The sequence below is a fragment of the Procambarus clarkii genome, chromosome 11, assembly GCF_040958095.1.
Source record: "Procambarus clarkii isolate CNS0578487 chromosome 11, FALCON_Pclarkii_2.0, whole genome shotgun sequence".
In the NCBI taxonomy this organism is placed as follows: domain Eukaryota; kingdom Metazoa; phylum Arthropoda; class Malacostraca; order Decapoda; family Cambaridae; genus Procambarus; species Procambarus clarkii.
In genome coordinates this window covers 50,132,643-50,150,073 of record NC_091160.1, presented here as the reverse complement: position 1 = coordinate 50,150,073, position 17,431 = coordinate 50,132,643, and the positions used below count along the sequence as shown (strand labels likewise).

The following is a 17,431-nucleotide window of genomic DNA, read 5'->3' as shown; positions in this document are numbered from 1 at the left end:
GACCTCTGGGGTAGCACCCATCGACGTCGTTATGGACGTTAAGGGACCCCAAATTCTCTTCAGTAGTGCAGCTGCACTAGAAGCCCTTTTCACCACAACATCGACCACTGCACTCGAGGCAAAGGGGATAACACTCCTGCCTCCCCTCCAGTTCCAGGCTGTAAGAACAATATTCATCCACAGAGTGAGTGCCATCATCGCCGAACAGCCCATCACTGAGATCGTGAAGAGCATAAACGCTCTGAACCGGTCTCTCACAGCCATCTCGGCCCACCTCATCCAGCAGGGTGAAAGCGGGAGGCCAACCCTCAAGGTCACCCTCAAGACTCCAGCAGAGGCTACTCTCGCGGCCGACAACGGACTCAGATGCTGTGGAGTGGCCTGCACACCACACCAGATCACCAGGCAACGTTACTTCCGCCTTCGTCAATGTTTTCGGTGTTATCAATACACCCACTACGCCCAGAAGTGCCCAAACAGGCTGCAGAAATGCAATATTTGTACTGGGGAACACCACCACAGGACCTGCACAGCCACCATCAAGCGTTGTCTACTTTGCAACGGTGAACACACAGCCGTCTCTCAAGACTGCCCCTCCAGGTAGGAAGAAATAACGAAAATGATCGACGCCAGACCTCGCAATCCTACTCCATGAGTAAAATCTTTCAACATTCAAGCAGAAGCCTTCCCAGCACTCCCGACAAGTGGCGCCGCGAGCGGCGCACAACTAAACTACTGGACCAGCAGCTCCCGCGCCAGCCACTCAAGGTCACAGACAACACCTCTCAACCCAGCCAGCCAGCCGTCCTCACTCACGCCGCCAGCAGCCACCCCTGATACACTTCGCAACGGCGCTCTCAGGTGGAGATCTCAGACTACGATATGAATTACTCAAGGAACTATACAAGGAGAACAACCTACCGCCGTTTGTGATACCAGAGGCCATGTTCACCTCCTGCTCTTCAACAGAGGCCAACCCTACACCAGCCACTCCTGCAAACCCGACTACGGCAAACGACAGCACCCCGACGGCTTCTCAACCGATCTCAACATCTGCTGAACCATCAACTGTCATCGCACCTGAACCCAAAGTGAATACCAGCATAGCAGCCCCGAAAATGTTCAACCCATACACTACTGTCGCAAGTTTTGTCGAAGAAAACACAGACCCGAGAATGCAAGAATTCCATGTACCACTGCGGGACCCAGTATATGAACACGAGGACGGCGACGGCTTCGAATTGTCAGAATACGACCAAGAATCGATCTACCCAGTAAGCCTAGAAGGTCTGCAATCCCCACGCAGATTCCTGATTCACGACCCCAAGGACACAGAAGAACCATTATCAATCCTGGACGTGGAAGCAGGAACAATAACGAAGAAACACAGAAACGGCGAGGAAACTGTTACCAGGGTAGTAACTCACATGAAAACCCTGATGTACAACAGCGTATGGCGAGCAACAAAAGAAGAACTGAACGAATATAAAGTAGCGACAAGACCCACACCTTCACCAAGCACGTCAACAGACCAAACTCCACGCAAGAGAACAAGGAAAAGTAACAAGCCTAGCTTCAGCACCAGACTCGCCCGAAGGTAGCCGCCTTCACCCCCCCCCCCCTCTTTAGGGGTATAGGGACCTAATTTTGCTCGTTTTGAGGTGGTGGAACCCCATGCAAGCTTCGGAGCAGACCAACGTGCAAGACAGAAGACGGAAGACTCCAGCTTCAAAGAAGAAAGAAGGCTTCAACTCCTAAGAAGAAAGAAAACTCTACACATCATGAGGAAAGAAGACCTCACACCGCCGCCCCTCCCTCGGGACCCTGCCCGCCAAGCCTAAGCCGACCAGGTGTTCAAGTAGCCTCATATTCAGCCAAGCAGCTGGGTCTAGCCCTGGCTCTATCTCTACAACTCCGACGCTTCCTCTCACCCAAGCTATTCTTCACCTATACCCACTTCAAAGCTCACCCGAAGGGTATCTTGTCCTATATTTAATTCGATTCGGACCCAGCACACACACAAGCAGGAGAGGAACTTTGCACCTAGCACTGCCGGGTGAGTAAACATTGAGCAGCATCGAGAGCGCTTCCCTCCTGATCGCTAGCGTGGTGCCTGCAAAACAGCATCATGCTGTTCAAGGTTAAGGTAAAGTTCCGAGGAACTGACACCAGATACACAAGGCAGATCATGGCCCCTACTGACGTCGACCTCAGGGGTAGCACCCATCGACGTTGCTATGGAGGAAACTGCACCCAAGATACTGTTCAGCAGTGCAGTAGCACTCGAGGCTCTGTTCACGACAGCAACGCTCACGGCTCTAGAGGCAAGAGTAACTGACTTAGTGGTGTCCTCAATCTGGGCAATCTGAATAAAAGCGACATTGAGAGTGCATAGTGCACAACTTGCGCGCAGCAGTTGTGTAAAGTCCTCAACACCTCCATGTGGTACTCCTGGTTCTGCAGACGTTGAAGCCTCCCCCCTTACTGCAGCCCTAGGGCAACAGTAAGGGGAGAGGCAACCTACTTGGTCTTTAAGGAGGCCGGCCTCGGGTGAAAAGGGGCTGTGATGATCCTTGTCTGGAACCTGTAGGTGCGGGACCGGGTCGTCCACCTCCCGAGGGTCTTGTGGCCCAGGCTCTGCTTCAGGAGGCTGAGGTCGTTCATGCCCTTGATGGGGTGGTTCTTCTCCGGCCCTGACCACGGCGGTCTCCGGAGTTGGAGGTCCCTGTGCCCTTCTTCACCACCTTCGAGGTCAACCCCGGAACACACAGTTCCTGCGACGGCGCTGGAACCAATCGTATTGGCGTATGCCTTTCCATTGGAGACTTTCAGCGCCGTGGAGAAGGAGGACCTGCTGCCTGGGTGACAGCTTCTCCCCCAAATCAACCTACTCTGGCTTTGCGCCCTGGTGAAGCCACTCCATACCGACAACCAGAGCGCATCTCAGTCTCCCGAGTATGATGGATGCCTACTAGGGCAACCTTCAGTTGACCCACAGTAAGGGCCTGGCTGTCGTGGACAGTGCTGGAAGGGCGTTCCCGAATGTCGTCAGACCCTGTCACGGGTTTTCGGCCTTGGCATCCGTCAACTTTGAAATAGCCATTGTGGTGACCCCTGTCAGCACGATGGATACCCATCCTGACGATCCGGCTCCTAATAACTGGTCGCCAACGTGCCCGAGATGCTTCAGAATGTTCCGAGGCTACAAGGGAAGATGCGTTCGTGAACGCTTGGCCCATCCTGCTGAATTCCATCGTGAAGCTGAGGAGGACGCTTTAACAGCAGGCAGGCCGAAGGCAAGATGGTCCGAGGAGGAGAGAAGTCTCCTGGCGCGAGAAGAGGTGAGGTTGTCTATAACACCTAATGTCGACGGAGAGGTCATAAACCAACGCCTTCATCATAGCTTTCCTGCCCGAACTCTGGAGGCTAATAAGAACCTTAGGCATAGGGATGACTACAAACAGTTCCCGATGGAATACACTAGGCTGCAAAGGGATCAGGCTGTGGAGCAGTCCTCATCGAAGTCGTCCAATGAGGAAGAAACTGCCTAGCCCATCAAGGAGTAGTAGGCAGGGGGGGGGGGTGGTGGTGACAGGTCGTTGGCAGTGGGTGGCTTTGGAGCCACAGAACCCTCCACCCCCCTCACCCGGGCGGAACCTGTAGGATGCCTGGAGGACCACTATTGTGGAATTCTTGGCATCCTTGGATCCCGGGCAACGGGTGGGTGGAGGAACTTCTCGATGAAGCAATCTCCAACTTGTTTGGAGGTAACAGCCAAAATGTGATAAGGATCCTCGAGTAGCACGCGCGCGGGTGACTTCTGCCACAAGATCCGGTGATCACACATCACGGAATGTTCCCGGTCGCAGACAGACATCCAGGGATCAGCCATAGCAACCGAGCCCCGGCTCAGATCAGCCGAAAGAGAATGCAGGGCACAGTTTAATATGTGCCAAAGCATATATCGTAAGAACAGATCTTTGGCAGCGGCGCATGTCCTCTCCGGAGACTGGAGGGTTACACCCTCCGAGGTGGAGTCTGATCGCCTCGGTTCTGGGGAAACCTCATTTCCAAGCCCTCGCCGCCGGACAACCGGCCTATTGAGCGCGGCTCTGGTCCTGCCATTCAGCAATTGTAAGAGCCCATATCACGTATGGAGGTCCAGAGTGCTCTACGGACAAGCAAGGTCTCTCCACCCGATCCTGACGGGATAACTTCGCGTCTCCTCAGGTCCATACCCCTCAGGGTATTCACCAAAATGTTCAATCCATGGCTAGCTAGCTGCTCCCTGCCACATCCTTTCCGTGTGCGCAAAACGGTGCCGATACCCTAGATTCCTAGGCCAGAAACCCCCCCTCACACTATGGCCCCATTACATGTTTTCTTCGATAGTGCGGCTGTTCCACAAGATCTTTAACGGCCGAGTTTCTCAAGCTATCAGGATCGAAAGGAGGCAGAAGGCATTCATCCCTGTGGATGGATGCGCTGAAAACCTGGCGATCCTAGCCGCTCTTCTGGCCGAGGCCCGCGCGCTGAAACATATGGCGCACCTTGCATTCATTGACATGGAGAAGGCATTTGATAGTGTATCCCATGCAGCCATAGATCGTGCCATGGAGCGCAAGGAAGTCCAAGCCCCTTAGGGATTATATTATGTTGGGCTATGATGGCGCCTCAACTGTCATAACCAGCCAGAAGGAGAAATCCAGGGTAATCCCTGTGACTAGGGGAGTTAAACAGAGATCCCGTCCCCATTTCTTTTCAATTTGGCGATTGATGAGGCAATCGCCAATGCGAAGAAACTGGGGCTGGGGATCCGTCTGGGGGTGGAAAATTGTCAGAACTAGCGTTTGCCGACTATTTGGTCATGGCAGCGGAGACGCCGGCCGGCCGTCAGGCCGATAGATATTATAAGTGACACCTTGAGTGGCACTGGCCTGAGGGTCAACGCCGGAAAGTGCCGATCACTGAGCCTGCAGCTCAGTTAAGCGCAAGAAGTGGCATCTCACTTCGCAAACGAGATTCCATGTCGGGGCGCAGCTATGGACTATTGGCATCACTGACAATTAAAAGTACCTGGGTATTCTCGTTGGTGCCGGTGGAAGGGGCCTCTCCTATGGCTATGTTTGAGGAGGGATTGTTATCACATAGGCCCGCTTCAAACCCCAGCAGAGGTTATACGTGCTGAAGCACCACCTTATTCCCAAAATGAATCGCCGTCTGATTCTGGGTGCGGTGTTTAAGACACAGCTAGCGAGTATCGATCGGAGGATGAGGCAGGCTATTCGTAGCTGGCTCCGTCTACCGCACGACACCCCGAATGCACAGGGTGTCTACATGCACGTTCTTCTACACAGACTGGAAGGACGGTGGTCTTGGGATCCCCGAATTTGTCTCATCAATCCGGCTACACAAGAACAAGCGCTTCAGCAGTCTGTTGAGTCGGCTGACCCAACAGTCTGGGCAGCAGCCCTTCTACCGGCTATTCAGGACAAGATACGTAGGTGGATCGGCCCGGCCTTGATTGGGGGCGAGCCGGTAACCAACATAGCCGAGTGCTCTCTGACATGGTGGGAGCGGCTTTACCGCACGGCCGATGGCGCTGGATTGAGGTCCTCGTGCTACGTTTACTCGTGCCTGGGATGGATCTCGTCTGGCACCCGCCTCTTGAGTGGTGGTGAGTTCGCTCATGCTGTCCAAGTGAGAGCTAACGCTTTGGCCACGCCGTCCAGGGCCGCTAGGGGTCACCCAGGTGCCGGTGGCATGTGAGACATGCAGGAAACCTGTTACCCATGGGCACATCTCACAAGCATGCCCGAAGACACACAGAGCACGGGTGGTACGTCATGACGATATCATCCGCTTTGTAGCTGGTCGATTGAGACAGCGAGGGTATGAGGTGGTGAGGGAGGTGCAGATACCCGATGGTGGGACCTTCTGCAAGCTGGACATCATTGCTTGCAAAAAGCAGCGAGGCTGTAATTTTAGACACCCAGGTCTCTGCTGACGGCTTTCCACTCTCCCTGCCACACCAGAGCAAGTGTGACCGGTATGGCACCCCCGAGATCCTTCACTGGGTTAGGGATTACACCGGTGCCAATGCAGTTTCTGCTTCTTCAATCACTGAATTGGAGAGGTAGGTTCTGCAGCGAGTGCCCGTGTTCTTAAGAGGTTGGGCTTGAACGAGGATTTGGAGATCTGCTCCGTCAAAGCCCTAACCTGGACGTACTCGATTTATCGTATGTGGTCCAAGAGCACAGGAAGGGGTTGACAATGATCACCCCCTGGACATGGGCATGGGTGATCTTACCCTTGTGCCACGGATATTCAGAAGCGAATAAGGTGAGAGGACTCCAGCTAGGGTACCGGACGTCATCTTGGGGTACCACTTCCCCAGTGGCTGAATTTGGAGATGGCGGGTGGCTTGACCGAGCCCGTGAGAGGATAAGTTACAGCTGGAAGGACACATGCGTGCATGTTCCTTGCCTCTCTGGGGACTTTATCCGGTCAAGCCAGGCATGTCCTCCGTGATTTATATTTTTCCATGCACTCATGACATTGAATAACGTCTCCAACAGGAGAAGATCACCTTTATTCTGTTTAGTTGCATGCCTCTTTGTTTTGAGTTATATTTTAATGTATATTTTTTTATATCTCCATGAATCTTTTTGTTTTGGTACATCGTAGGCCACAAGCAATAATTTTAGTTTGTTTTAGAAGTAATATGTTTTTTAGGGTTACTGCTGCAGGGCCTATGCGGCCCATGCCTTGTAGCTGGGTCGCTGGGCTCCAAAGCTAGATCAACACCCTTTCCTTCCCCCCCCCCCCCCCCCCCCCCCGCCCCGATGTGGCAAGGGGAGCAAATGGGACATTAAAGTTACAAGGAACTGACACCAGATACACCAAGGCAGGGATCATAGCCCTACTGCCGTCGTCCTCAAGGGTAGCACCCATCAACGTCGCTATGGAGGAAACGGGACCCCAGACACTGTTCAGCAGTGCAGTAGCACTCTAGGCTCTGTTCACCACGGCAACGCTCACGGCTCTAGAGGCAAAGGGCTTAACACGCCTACCTCCATCATTTCCAAGCAGTGAGGACAATCTTCGTTCACAGAGTGAGCGATATCATTGCAGAACCACCCATTATCGAGATCGTAAAGAGCATCAACGCTCTGAGTCTATCTCACAGCCATCTCGGCCCACCTCATCTAGCAGGGCGAGAACGGGAAGCCCACCCTCACGACCCCGGCAGAGGCTACTCTCGCAGCCGACAACGGCCCCAGATGCTTTAGTGTGACCTGCACACCCCACCAGATCGCTAGGCAGCGTTATTTCCGCCTACGCCAGTGTTTTAGGTGTTATCAGTACGCTCACTACTCCCAGAAGTGCCCCAACCCTCTGCAGAAATGCAGCATCTGTGCTGGCAACCACCAATACAGGACCTGCAACGCCACTACTCTACGTTGTGTACTGTGCAACGGTGATCACACGGCCGTCTCTCACGACTGCTCCACCAGGAAAGCCGAAATCACGAAGATGGTTGACGCCAGACAAGGAAACATTCATCACACAGTACTTTGCTTTAGGAGGTCAGACCCCACCCTGATCCGGTACACTATACCGGTAAAAGACGAGAGACCTCTTAAGGGAAGAGCAACCCTCTAGATCAGGCTCTTGCACCTAGCACTGCCAGGTGGGTAAACATTGAGCGGCAACGACAAGAGCCACCATGATCTACCGAATCAAGGTACGATTTAAAGGGGACCGGACCCGTACTCGTTAAGAAATCTGATTTCATCAGAACAACAACGTTGGACCACTGGACGTCGTCGTTGATGGACTCCCTGAACTGCTGTTCAGCAGTGCCGAGGCCGTACAACGTCTATTTGACCCCATCAACCTTACTGCTCTCGAGGCGGCGCACATGTTCCTCACCCCACCACGACACTACCTCGCAGCCAGGACGGTTTTTTTAAGGAGAGCGAGCTCCCTCATTTCCTAAAAAGCTGCCATCGACGTCGCCATAAGTATATTCGAAGATAACCCTTCCTTGACTTCTGTCACTGTAAAATTCACCCCTGTGCAGGACAGCACCTCTCCACCATGCAGGTCACCTTCACCTCGCCTGAGGAACCTACCTCTGCTTCCACCAATGGCTTCCCGTGCTTCGGCCTCGTTTGCACACCGACAAATCATCAAAGAACATTACTACCAGCTACGACAATGCTTTAAGTGCTATAGGGTTGAGCACTTTACGAAACACTGTCAATCTGAGGACCAACGGTGCGGCAAGTGCGCCGGGAATCACCACTTCAAACGATGCACCAACGACTTCCTCCAATGCCTTCTCTGCCAAGGTCACCATACTGCCGTCTCTACCGAGTGTCCTCGAAGACGAAGAAATACAGAAGATGACCGACGCCAGGCAAGCCAACGCCACCCGACGAGAACCATCAGCATTCAACGTGCAAGCCGCCAACTTTCCTCCGCTTCTGGGTGGGGGCGGAGCTTCTTCTCAGACTGCATCCCATTGGGGCCCTGCCTCTCAGTCAGTCAACCAATCATCGACGCAGCTGCGACTGCCCCACACTCACTGGTCATTCAACAAGCCAGCCTTCACCACACCAGATGCTGCTCCCCAACAGGAATCACAGTGCGATAATGGGCCTCATCCGCACTGCTGAAAGGATTGCAGGCATAAACACCAAGGCATTTGTATGAATTCTAAACTTGTACGCTGACAATGGTCTATCAACATTTACTGTTCCTGAAGAACTCTTCACATCTACAACCTCAGTCAACACCAGCGCTACGACTTCAGCAACAAATACTGCTTGTGCCCCTGACATCTCTCCAACTTCATTGGCAGACATCCTGTCTGCTGACACCCACCCTTTGCAACCTGATACAGATACTACAATATCTTTGCACACTGCTACTCCAGACTAACCATCTACTATTCCAGCTGTACCCGAGACTACACCAGCTGTACCTGAGATTACACCAGCTTCACAGGAACCTACACCTGCCGCTTCTCCAGAACTCCACCTGTGGCTTCTCCAGAACTCCACCTGTCGCCTGATGAAGACTGTCGACTGCCTCCGTCGATGTTATAGGACATTCACCAGACCCAGTCCCGTATCCTGAGCAACGTATTTCTCCAGCAGTAAATGCATTACTACTACAACTTGACACCATACCAGTCGGATCTCCCAAATTCAGACGGCTCTCCAGCCATATGTATAACGAAGTTACAGGAACACAGGCAGAGTAATCCAGAAAGTTGGAAGTTTAGTCTTGACAACGAAGTAATCTATGAGGATTGCGATGACTACACGAAGCATGGAAAAATAGTGAAGAAAGACATTGAAGTTAGAAGAAGAAGAAGCAAAAAGACAGAAGAAAGAAGACACCACCTAAGACAGATCGTCTCTACCATGAATGAAGCAGCACTGCCACTTCTGCCTTCCAGACCCGTCTCCCAGCCTAGCCAGAAGTTGGGTTGTTTGCAGCATCAACATATTGACTCGCAGCTGGGTCAAGCGCTGGCACTCTCCAACTTCAGCGTTTCCTCTCCCCGACTTCTCTTCAGCTGTCCTCACTTCAAGGCACGCCCCACGGGCATCATCTGTATTTTTCGGATTCGGATTCTGACCCAGCACACAGGGAAACATTTCTCTCATGGCATCGGTAGCAGCAGCACGTCGCGCTCACAGCGAGATCTAGGCGGTACTCTGAGCGCCCCCGCTCCTGCAACTACCTGCCCCTGCATTTGCAGCTACATGGGACCACCGTTTACAAGTGTCTGGCATCACAACCACTACAGTGATCAGCATCATGGTTTCAGCAACAGATGCAGAGCTCCAATAGCACCTGTTGCTAACTTTCAAAGTTAGGCGCCGCTTGGTAGGTCCAGACGAGCACACTCGTGGTAACCGTATCTGGGGCCACAGCCTCTTCCATCCAAGGCAGCACCCAGGCAAACTGGCACACACTTCCTCCCAGGTAACGATAGCGCTTCCTCTATGTGTTCACGGTTTAGATTCACAGCTTTTTCAGCGAGATGCGTGCAAAGATATATTACCCTAGTGGGCCAACCCATACTGCCACCCTGAATATAACCAGGGACAGCTGGAGGGCCTAACTTGCGTAATGTGTATTGCCGTTGTCACGTGGGGGTGGGTGGTCCGGGGCTCTGCTAACACTCGGCTGCTAGGGGCTCAAAGGCCCAAATACTCAGCCCCTCCGACTCCCTGGATTGACCGGAGTCTCCTTGGTCACACAGGAGATGACCAACAATGCCCACCTCCGCAGGTCTTTGCTTCCACCACAAAGGGGTGCCACTGATTCACCCTGGAAGCCCTTCAGTCAAACACGGGGAAACTGCTGTTAACAGTTCCGGCCTAGACCCGTGGGAGAGTGAAGGAAGACTCAGGCTTACCTTATAACCATAACCTCCCTGAGCCTTGCCTGCCAGACAAAAAAGGTTGCAGGAACTCCTTTCCCGCCTGTCTTCTCTATCTTCCTCTTAGCAAGGTCGCCAGCTGGGTTATTATATATGCACCCCAGCAATGCAGTTCAGTGGGTGTATTATATATTGTTTGTAGCCAGAAATGTATGCTCATAGAGAAATATAAATGGAGGCACACTCAAACACAGTGATAAAATGTGTGGATTTACTGATGCAAATTACATGAACACACACACAATTACAAGTAATACATGAATAAGGAAATATGGATAATGAGTCTGGAGATCGTCAGCCTCCTCTTCCACGACCTCCAACACTCCTTCAACTGGGCAGAAAGACAGGAGTCTCACACTCTCACAGGAGGGCCTCTTCACCACGTCGGCGCCTCTTCTTCACTGTCCACCCATCCATACACACTGTCCTCTGTGACAGTCCTGGACACAAGCTGCCTTGCAGCCTATTCTACTATTAAGGTAATAAAGTCTTGCTGCCACATACACAAGTAAATATTGTGGCCTAACTAGCCTACTCATACAAGGGGTAATGGGAGGGAAAATGATCTACCTTACATTCCTGGCTCACGACGCCTGTCCCTCGATGGTGTGAGGTTCCCACGCTTCCCTGGGTCGATCCTTGACGATCCAGGACGTTCCACAGGTCCTCAGGTGTCGTGGAGCCTTCGCATCGTCGCCGTTCCAATCCCTGAGATTCAGCTGCCCCAATCCTGGTTCATCGATGGGCGCTGAGCTAATCACTATTTTTCCCCACACTCGCCTCTCCCACAAGGCGTTGCTCCTTGTCCTAGGCACGGTGTCGTCCTTCCAAGATTCTCAGTGGATGTGACCCCAGTCACAGCTAGGCCTGCCCGCCGCACCTCCCAGACCTCAACGTCCAGCCAGCGGCGCCGCCAAGCGTCGTCGCCGACTATTTTCCAAGTTTGGCACTTCTCTGCTCAATGAACTTGGTTCCTCTTTTGCTTCCCAGAAGCGCAGGGTCTCCAATAACTATGGTGGGCTGCGATGGCTAGTTCAATCCACTGAATAAGGCTTGCAGAGCCTCCAATCCTTGAGAGCAGACCGAGGCGCGTCCTGTCGCTTCCAAGGTCAGATCAACTCTGACGTTGGCGCCGCCCGGGGCACTCGGTGACGTCATGGCGGGCCCTGATTTGTCGCCCGCGACCTACGTCGACCAATCCGCAATCGGCTAATGTCCCTTCCAAAAGGTCATATCTGCCGTAGGGGATACTGTTTCATTTTATAACAGGGCGGCAATTTTCCTTTATTTACAACTTATAATATAACTTCCTTCCCTTAACTGGCAGCCGGTCTGGTCGCCACATATATCATTAGACTCCCTGAACCTCAGAGAATCAGTAGGGAGAGCTGATATGACTAAGCCGGCAAACGAAAGAAATAGGAGAGGGCACCGTAACACCGTGTATAGCACTTTCTGCTAAAAATTTCTCTCTCCATGATTGGGACCTACCCCGTATGTGGTGAAAGTGTAGTGGGGTATTCGTCTTGCCCTCCCAGGTTGGATCACAGCACGTGCTTGATCCCTGTGTCACCCTGCCTGGTCGTTTTGCTATGCCGATCCACTGCTAGAACCTCGTGATAGTGCGAGTCGACTGGCAGTTGGGGTTGGCCCCAAGTAATACCTTCAGGACACACTAATACTTCATATTCGTGCCGAACCGGGATCAATTAGCTTGCTAGGAACCCAGACTTACGCCACTGACAACCGAGCTCCAACCCACAGCTCAAGAGCCAAAGATTCACAGCTCCACTGAGATCATAGCCACCCAGCTGAGTCAACCTCCCACCACCAGGTCACTACCTCATCTAAAATGCACCGCCTTCGCCTCCTTTACCCCACTGATCCTCCACCTGACCTTGACGGAATAGGACAAAATTTACCCGATCACCCAAACTCCTTCCACCTCCATTCCCACTGACAACGGGCTAAAACTCTTTATATCCTCTGAGTAAAGAGGAGGATCGTGAGCATTTCACGATCGTAGAACATTTCAAGGTGCGTAGAGCATTTGGAGGGAAATAACTTTGTAACACCATCCTTGAACCCATGTTGGTGGTGTAAGTCGTGCCTCACAAGTTTAATAGAGTTCTATGACCAGGCAACAAAAATTAGGCAGGAAAGAAGGCTGGGCCGACTACATTTTCCTCTACTGCCAGAAAGCCTTTGACACAGTACCCCCAAAAAATGCTGTTAAAAAAGTTGGAGCAACAGGCAGGAGTAAAAGGGAAGGTGCTCCAGTGGATAAGGGAGTACTTAAGCAACAGGAAACAGCGAGTAACGGTGAGGGGGGAGACATCAGAGTGGCGAGATATCACCTGTGGAGTTCCACAGGGCTCGGTACTTGGACCCATCCTGTTTCTAATATATGTAACCGATCTTCTGGAGGGTAGAGACTCGTTCCTCTCAATGTTTCCAGATGATGCAAAAATTATGAGAAGAATCAAGACGGATGAAGATAAAACAGACTACAGGATGACCTAGACAAACTGGAGGAATGGTCTAGAAAATGGCTGTTAAAGTTCATCTCAGGAAAGTGTAAGGTAATGAAATTAGGCGAAGGGAGCAGGAGGCTGAACACAAGGCATCATCTGGGAGGTGAAATCCTGCAAGTCAAATAAAGAGGAAGATCTGGGGGTTGATATCACACCGAACCTGTCCCCAGAGGCCCACATCAAAAGAATATCAGCGGAATATGCTAGACTGGCCAACATAAGAACTGCCTATAGAAACTTTTGTAAGGAGTCGTTCAGGACCCTTAATACAAATAATGTAAGACCAATCCTCGAGTACACAGCCCCAGCCTGGAGTTCATACCTAGTTAAACACAAGACAAAGTTAGAGAAGATTCAGCGGTATGCCACCAAGCTAATCCCGGAACGAGAGGAATGAGTTACGAGGAAACGCTAAAGGAGCTGAACCTCACATCCCTGGAAAACAGAAGAATAAGGGGAGACATGATAACCACCTATAAAATTCTCAGGAGATTCAGGAGACAGGGTGGACAAAGAAACTCTTCAGCATGGGTGGGACACGAACAAGGGGACACAGGTGGAAACTTAGTACCCAGACGAGCCACAGACGTTAGAAATAATTTTCAGTCTCAGTAGTTAATATATGGAATGCATTAGAAGTGATGTGGTGGAGGCTGACTCCATACACAGTTTCAAATGTAGATATGATAGAGCCCAGTAGGCTCAGGAATCTGTACACCAGTTGATTGACAGTTGAGAGGGGGGACCAAAGAGCCAAAGCTCAACCCCCCTCAAGCACAATTAGGCGAGTACAATTAGACGAGTACTGTTATGATCTCAGCCTACAGGAGAAACGAGTCTCCTCCTCTAGAGTTATTCAACAAGCCTGATCTAACTAGAAGGTATAGGAAATATAGAGGCGATAACATGGATGTAAAATAGTTTGTTGGATTTAATGAACAATGAGATTATGGGCAGTAAATAAGAAAATAGATAAATGACTAGTTAGGAGATGTGGACAATTTGCTGGAGGCGTGAGGCTCGCTTCTGGAGGGCTTTGACCTCACTGGAGGCCAGACATCACAGGGGGAAAGCCGGCTCCGTTTGAGCTCCCGTCAGAAAGGAACCCCTAGGGATATATCTCCATGAGAAGAGAAGTGTGCAGACGTGCCAGCTGTGGAACTGAGCTGAGAACGTTGTGGTCTCAAGTCCTTGACGGCGAGGAGAGTTTATTAAGCTGCCCAGAGACATTTTCGTGGGCTGTGTGGAGCGCCCTGACCAGACGCCGTCAGAGGGATAGCGCCCTCGACTAGACAATCTGTGGTAAGCACGATTAACACTTTCGCGCATTTGATGAGTTCTAGGTCGTCACCGAATTTTCTTACGTTTCCACATAAGACTACGCGTGTAGTCCGGCAAAAAAATATTTGTATAAATTCCATTTTCTAACCGATTTTGATGGGGATACTCTCAAATTGTTCGATATGAAGTTCCCGTTCTCCCTCACCGACCACATGGCATCTTGGCCTACCCGGTCACGTGGTCGGCCCATTGTTTTGTTGACACCCCAAGTGCCTACACTACGCTCCCCTCTCGCGGCAAACGTGACCTGTTTTACGCATTTATTTCCGTTCTCGTGTACCTACAACCCATTCAATACCTTCAACATGGATGCTGCACCAGGAACAAGCAGTGGAACGCAAAATGAGGTAGGAAATCGAAGAAAGCAGACGAGATCGCCATGATTTACGATCTGTATCGTGGGGTCAAGCTCACTCCATCCAAGATTCCCGACCTTGTTGAAGCGTTTTCAGGGTCTTCGGATGATATTGAGGCTGACGAACCTGAATGTGACGCGCTATGAGGTTTCCTCAACTGAGGAGGATAGTTTGAGCGAGTGAGGATGAGAGTGATGAAGATGCCCCAGCCCCGCCACGCGGAAAGCGTACCTGTCCGGTACCAAAGAGGGCTAGGCTGGGTGATGAGTGGAATCGTAGCAATACTCCTCCCATCGTTGGTGACTTTTCTGCAAACCCTGGCCTAACAATTCCAATACCTACTACTCCATTGCAGTTTATACAATTATTTTTCACTAGAGCAGTGGTGGAATATTTAGCGTATGAAACCAATTTGTATGCCACACACATCACACATCTGATGGCTGACTCAGCAAGAAAAACATGGAAACCAGTGTCTGTGAAAGAAATGGCCCGATATTTGGCCCTGTGCATACTGATGGGGATAGTGAAGCAGCCTACAATGAAGATGTACTGGCAGACGAATCAGATGTGACATTATCGATTCTTCAACTTGTTTATGTCGTCTGCGCGGTTCCAACACATTTCCAAGTTCTTCCACATGTATAACAAAAAAGGTGTTCCAGTGAATAATAGTGACCGATTGATAAAAGTTAGACCACTAATGGAATATTTTACAGAGAACTTTGCGTCTGTATATATCCCCAAAAAAGAATCGAGTCTCGATGAGGGTACAATGCCATGGCGTGGCCGCCTCTCTCTCAAGGTCTATAATCCAAACAAGCCTGATAAATATGGTGTAAAATTTTATATGTTGGCCGAAGGGACATCAGGCTACATATATAAATTTGATGTGTATTGTGGAATTTGAAAAACGACAGTGGAAGCCGTCATGGGGTTGATGGCGCCCCTAGTCAACAAGGGTTATCATTTGTATATGGATAACTACTATAACTCAGTAAGCCTAACAAAAATTACGTGAAGTGGGTGTTTACACATGTGGCACACTTAGACTCCAACATGGCGCCCCCAAGGATCTGCAACAACTGGTAAAGGGTAAAATGGCAACAGACACGACCCTACACATGCGTAAGGATAACACCTTTGTTATAGTTTGGAAGGACAAGCGCTAACAAGGAAATAGTAAAGAAGGAGAGAAAGAACCAAGAACCACTGCTCTGGTCAATTCTTCAGGTGTACAGGAGGTAAAATATTATCATTCTTGTTCAGTATATCAGATACATTTAAAATATCAAAGTGGCTCATTATGGGTAGAAGTTGACATTTTACGGGACCCCCGTAACACACGCACACGTACGTTTGCAAGCGCACATGCACGCACACAAAAACAAACACACGCACACACATCCATCCAGTAAGGCTAGAAGGAATTAATACCTTTCGTGGAAAGGGGATAAAACCTCGCTCATAATCCAACCCCCCCTCTTACCCCTTCTCTTACCCCCTCTCTAACCTGCCGTAATCTGCAGACACCTCAGCAACTCTTAACTCCCATCCCACACACCCGCACACGTTCTCTCTCGCTCGCTCTCCTGACAATGGACAAAATGGCAGGAGATCGCAACAGGGACACAGGAAACAGCCAGATTGACCAAACGAAGGAGATGTTAACCCTAGTTCTGGAGGAATTCAGGAGGGAGATGCATGAAATGAGGATTACAATTAATAATCTGCAAAGTGAGCTGACATTAGCAAGGGAGATCAAATCTCAGAAAAATAAAGAGACTGAGCATCAGATTATCATCCAAAGGGAAGGTGGGAATGTTACATTGGAAGGAAATGCCTCTGTACCTGAAACATTTGCAGACATACTGAAAGAGCTCAGAAGCAATGGCCACAGTGTGGGAGGTAGCCATGCAAGCTGCTACCTCACAGGAAGCGGCAAGGTGCTCCACTTGGCTGCTGGAGAGAAAAAGATCAGTGGTAGTTGTAGGCATCAAAGAACAGGAAGGATCCAACAGGCAAGGAGAGAGAGGCAGTACATGGGCTACTGAAGGGGTTACAGATGGAAGGGGCTGAACAAAACATTGAGAAGGTTTTCAGGTTCGGCTGGTACAACAAGGACAGAAACCGACTTGTAAAGGTGGTGTTTACAAACGAAACCACGGAGGAGGATATTCTCGAAAGGAAGAGTCGTCTGCAGCATGTGGAGGGATACAAAAATGTATTCCTGCAGAGGGACAGGACGAAGGAGGAGAGAGCCAGGGCAGCAGAGGAGGAAGCGCAGGGAGAGAGGAGCAAACCAGGAAATCACAGCCCCCCAACACAACAGTCCTAGAGACAAGAGGGGAACCCAAGGCCAGCATCCCAGCAACACCAGACAGGAGGGCAACACCCCCCCTCTCTGCATAAAAACCCTCCCTTCCCCTCACACTACCTGCCCCCACTCATCCCTCCCTCCCCCCCCACCCCATTCTGACCATGTCACCCCTTCCCCATCATCATGTCCCCCCTCCCACGTTCCCCTCCCCCCCTTCATCCCATACCATCCCTATCCCTCCTCCCCTGCTCACCCCATGTCTCCCCCCCCATCTCCTTAACCCACACCCTACCTGTCCCCCCTTCCCTTAAACCCCCACCCCCACCCCAAAATCCTCCGAGACCCTGCAAACCACCTCACAGATCTCACCCACGGAACAGCTTCCCACACCAGCAGAATGCTCGCCAAGAAAGGG

At 51.1% G+C, this 17,431-nt stretch overlaps 1 protein-coding gene across 5 annotated transcripts in view; it reads right to left on the bottom strand.

Moving 5' to 3' along the window:
* LOC138363490 (uncharacterized) overlaps nt 1–17,431 on the bottom strand; it is a 117,133-nt gene that overhangs the window by 39,320 nt on the left and 60,382 nt on the right. The window contains exon 1 of one of the 5 annotated variants that reach the window (XM_069322839.1): nt 16,548–16,676. The exons of the other annotated variants lie outside the window; for them this stretch is intronic. Within the exon in view, the coding sequence (XP_069178940.1) occupies nt 16,548–16,612 (65 nt within the window). The 5' untranslated portion in view covers nt 16,613–16,676. Of the gene's footprint in view, nt 1–16,547; nt 16,677–17,431 lie in introns of those variants that run through there. 5 annotated transcript variants of the gene reach the window in all.